The 4,877-nt window shown below is 41.5% G+C and overlaps 1 protein-coding gene across 1 annotated transcript in view; it reads right to left on the bottom strand.

Annotated features, from left to right (window-relative positions):
* Positions 1-64: 64 nt before the first annotated feature.
* Positions 65-4,877, bottom strand: part of LOC103734494 (complement C5-like) — a 109,522-nt gene continuing 104,709 nt past the window's right edge. The window contains exons 40-41 of the mRNA XM_029563683.1: positions 1,177-1,315; positions 65-355 (exon numbers count right to left, since the gene is read on the bottom strand). Coding sequence (XP_029419543.1) covers positions 217-355; positions 1,177-1,315 — 278 coding nt within the window. The 3' untranslated portion in view covers positions 65-216. The remainder of the gene's footprint in view (positions 356-1,176; positions 1,316-4,877) is intronic.

Below are 4,877 nucleotides of genomic sequence, written 5' to 3'. Positions count from 1 at the left end.
CAACTATCTATCATCTATCTATCATCTTCAGGCTCCCCCTACCAGGCCATGTTATTTCAGAAAGTTTAAACTCTATAATTTGTGCTTTAATAAAAAACAAGTGAAACTGATTTTAGTGTAAGTGAGATTTCCAAGTAAGACCAGCTTCAAAAGAAGAAGAAAAAAGGATTTCCCATAACGAGTCCAGAAGTGAAAGTTACACACAGCGCAGTCTCCTCAGGCGTTTTCACAGCCGTTTAAAAAGATGTCTTCAGAAAACTCATCCAAATTAGCTACAAATGGTTGACATGATGGACATGTTGTGTCTGTGGGCCAATATTCAATCCAGGTGGAGGAATCTAGAGGGTAGATGTACCTAGAGACAAAATGGAAAAAAAAGTATTGGTGATGGTGGCCACAGGCAGAAGAAAACTGACCTTAGTTTCTTGGAGAAGAGTCCAGGTGTGGGCAACTCCCCTCCCCCATCAAGCTGTCAGCCACATTCTTTGCCATCAGCCTAGAGAAAGCATACATCCTTGAAGGAGTGAAAGGTGGGAATGACATCTATGGCAAGGTCTTTTCTGTGTGTGTGCGCGTGTGTGTCTATGTGTGTCTGTGCATGTGTGTGCAGGTGCATATGGAAACCAAAGGTTAACCTTGGGTATGGCCCCTCAAACATTGTCTACCTTTTTTGGGGGACAAGACCTCTCATTGGCCTAGAACTTGCCAAATAAGCTAGGCTGTCTGGCCAGTAACCCCCAGGAATTTTACCGTCTCCGTCTCCCCAGTGCTGGGATTACAAATATGCACCACCATGCTTGACTTTTTTTATATTGGTTTTGGTGATTGAAGTCAGTTCTTTGACAGAGCCATCATCCCAGCACCCCAAGATTTGTTCTTTACAAAGAGATAATAAGGTGCCTATTTAAACATTTTTCCCTTTGCATACTGAAGGATCAGACAGGTTGTTAGGGGAGGTAGATACACACTCTCAATTCCTCATCAGGTTGGCTTATCCCTCAGCCAAGACTTCAGGTACTTTGATGGTGGTTAACAATTCTTTGTTCTAAATTATTTATGTTCCTAATGGCTTGTCGGTTAAACATAAGATACATAAGAAACATGTAGCGCAGTTAAGGATAAATCATACTTAGTTTTGGAGGGACGATCAAAGGCTACAAAATATTGGTGACTTACTTGAAACTGAAATTGTGTTTTATCTGCAGAGCTTCTTTACCCATGATTAAATACTGTCTTCCTTTCACCAGATCAGCATTGGCACAACTCATCTTCTTAATGAAGGTGACTTCAGAGTCTTTTTCAGCCACAGCCTCCCCTGAGAAGCACACAAGGAAGGCGATCAGAGTCAAGTTTTAATATTACTGTTATGAACTCTTTTTCAAACTGTCCAGTTCCTTGTGGCCTTGAGAAGTGAATACTGTCAGAGAGAGGTGACACTCATAGGGTTAAGACATAAGACTCTGGAGCCAGACTGCCTGGGTTAAACCCCAGCAGTGCCACTCCCTGATGTGTGGCCCTAGCCACTGATTTATGCTATCTGTATTATCTGAAAAATGAGAATGGCAATACAACCCCATTAGGACTATTGTGACACTAAATGCTTTAACATATGAAGAGTCCTGAGAACATAGTAAGAATCATTTAAGAGTTATGATTACCCTTAGAGATGCAGAATTACTGTTCAATAGTCAAACAGTATTGATCTCCGTGTGTTATATACCAACACATTAAAGTATTTGGTAGTTGGCAATGGTCAACTCTCTAGAAATGTGTAAGATGAGGAAGGCTTAGAAAATTTTATAGAGAACAATTTTGGGATTCCCAAAGGACTCAGAAGTAGCCAAGATGTGTTGCCCCTACCCAGAATGCATTCCTTCAGGTATTCGGCCTGTTGTGTTTTATGTATCTATTTAAGCACACCTTCACATCTTACAGCATATAATACAATACAAGCCTCCATTGCTTACTCTTGTCATACTGGTGACAAGGATTGAATTCAGGGTCTTGAACATGTTTGCTGAGTGTTCTGTCACTGAGCTGTACCCTAGCCCTTCTCTCACCCCATTTTTTGTTTTGTTTTCCTCCTCTTCCTCCTCCTCTTCCTCCTCCTCTTCCTCTTCTTCCTCCTCCTCCTCTTCCTCCTCTTCCTCTTCTTCTTCTTTTTTCTTCTTTTGAGCAGGATCTCACTATATAGCCCTGGCTGGCCTGAAACTCTGCCTGCTTCTCTCTAACATTTTGTGTGCATGCGTGCGTACGTGCGTGCATATGTGTGTGTGTGTGTGTGTGTGTGTGTGTGTGTGTGTGTGTGTGTATTTGTAGGTGCATGGGTACATATGTGTGCTTGTAAAGGCAAGAGGCTGAAGTTGGGTGTTTTGCTCTGTTGCTGTCCACCTTATTTTTTGAGATGGTCTCTCACTGAACCTAGGGATGGCCATTTTGGCTAAACTGGATGGCCAGTGAGCACTCAGAATCTACTTCTCTACATTCCTGCCTCTAGTGCTGGGGTTGCAGATGTATACCTCCACACCTGACAATTTTTTTTTGAGACAGGCTTGGCCTGGAACTCACAAAGATCTGCCTGCCTCTGCCTCCCAAGTGCTGGGGTTAAGGACCAGTGCTACTGCACGTGGCCTGCACTTTGCTTTTTATATGGATGTTGGGGATCTGAACTCATGTCCTCAAGTTTCTGCAGCAAGCTCTCTTGCCCAGTGAGTCATTTCCCCAGCTCTTAAACATAAATTTCTACCACAGTGTTTTGAGCCACATGTCTGAATTCTTAGACAGACTAGAAACTTCTTGAAGCAAGGACTGGGTCTGACTCATTTCTATAATATTAAAGGCCATTAAAATTAAACTGTGACAAAGTCCTTCCTAACTGCTAAATTCAGAGTGTTTCTTGAATCTGTTAGTTAAGTACATATAATAATCACTGCACACATGATAAACTTCTTAGTTCAGGCTAGTTTTCTTAGGCTGTCCAATGACATAGCTCCCTGGTGTAGTCACATCTGAGCCACCTTTCCCGCACTCTCAAGTCAGCCACTGTCAGGGAAAGCAGTGTGCCACACTGGGCCTTGTTATTAAAAAAAAAAAACAAAAAACTCTTTGACTCATTTGTTTTTATTTTATGTGTATGAGTGTTTTGCCTGCATGTGTGTAAGTGCACCCATGTCATACAATGCCTAAGGAGGCCAGAAGAGGGTGTCAGATACCCTGGAACTGGAGTTTTGTATGGTTGTTAGCTACCATGCGGGTGCTGGGAACTGAACCAAGGTCCTTTGGAAGAACAGTCAGTGCTCTTAACCTCTGAGCAATCTCTCCAGCCCCAGAAAACCCCTTTTTGCCAGTGGAAAACTTCAAGCACATTCAGAAGAAGAGAGGCAGTTATGACTAATAATAATAAAATATTTTCTGACTTAAAATTCTTGATAGAATTTCCAAAGAAAAAAGTGTCAATATAAACACGTTATTGAAATTTAGACTTATGTTCCTGCCTATTGTAGAATTCATATTTACTGAAATGAGAAAACAGCTTTTTAGAAGATATAAAGTAAAATACTTAAATTAGTTACCAAGGGGGAAATAGAAAAAATGGAGTATTCAACTGGAAAGGAAGGAGCGAAGGACATACAAGGAAACATGGGGCTAAAGAAGAAGGAATTCAAGAGGGGGATAATCGGAAACAGGTATCATCAAGGAGAAAATGGGGATACCTAAACTGGGGAGGGAGGAGGGAGGTTAGATAGGGAGAGAGCAAAGGGAAATAAACAAAGCTTAGGTGGCACAAAAAGCCAGAGGGAAATGTATTAATTAAAAAACAAACCCTGAAAAATACACTTACAATATCTGAACCTGAGTGTATGTGTATAGCTGAAGGCTTTATAACAAGAAACACAGTGCCAGACAGGAGAAACCTCCCTTCGAGTTGTTGGTCAGGGTAGTCCAAGAGACTCTCAAAACAGCACAGGCTGTTGCCAGAGCCTTTGATTTCCTCCAAGAAATTTTCAAGTAACTTTCAGCAACACCCTACTGCTAAAGACAGGACATCTTTGGACACAGGACTTGGAGCAATGGAGTTGGAACTGACCTGGCCGCCGCCTCCCTGAAGACTAGCTCTCAAAGTTCTAGAGGATACTATGCAAGCTGGTAAGGGAGAAAACCAATCAATGGTCCAGTCTAGCTGTAAAGCCCAATGACTATAATGACTGACACAGCAAACTACCTTTATTGGTTTAGTAGTGGCACTTTTATCTAGGGGGTAATCAACAGGTATCTAATTGTACTTAAAGCCCTCTTAACAGGATGGAACTCATGGGTGACATTGTAAATATAGCCAAATACACATGACTGGAGACATCATAAATCCCAGAGAAACTATTTCTGTCATATCTCTAGACAAATGAAATTTCCTACTGTACGCTAAATATGGATCCTTATATTTATAGACAAGCATACTGTATATCACTTATCAAAGAAACTTCTTTTTGCAACAGATGGAGGCTATTACAGAATTTCACAACTGGTCACACACAGAAAGTATATGTCTGAGAGATGCCCAGCCGTAAGTGACACATCTACAGTGGAACCTCTATACTTTAGGATCATGGAACATAGTGGAAAAAGGGGTAGAGAGAAAACTAATACTCAACAGTGAAGCTTCCTCATACGACAGAATGTGATGCATAAGGAAGGCTACAACTGGCCATGTTTTAGAGAATAAGAGACCGTAGACTGAGAGATGCCCAGCCCTAAGTGACACATCTACAGTGGAACCTCTATACCTTAGGATCATGGAACATAGTGGAAAAAGGGGTAGAACAGAGAGAAAACTAATACTCAACAGTGAAGCTTCCTCATACGACAGAATGTGAGGCATA

This window comes from Nannospalax galili, unplaced genomic scaffold (assembly GCF_000622305.1).
Source record: "Nannospalax galili isolate Female #2095 unplaced genomic scaffold, S.galili_v1.0 scaffold34, whole genome shotgun sequence".
Taxonomy (NCBI): Eukaryota; Metazoa; Chordata; class Mammalia; order Rodentia; family Spalacidae; genus Nannospalax; species Nannospalax galili.
Note: the sequence above shows the minus strand (reverse complement) of the source record. Positions and strands in the feature narration are given on the sequence as shown.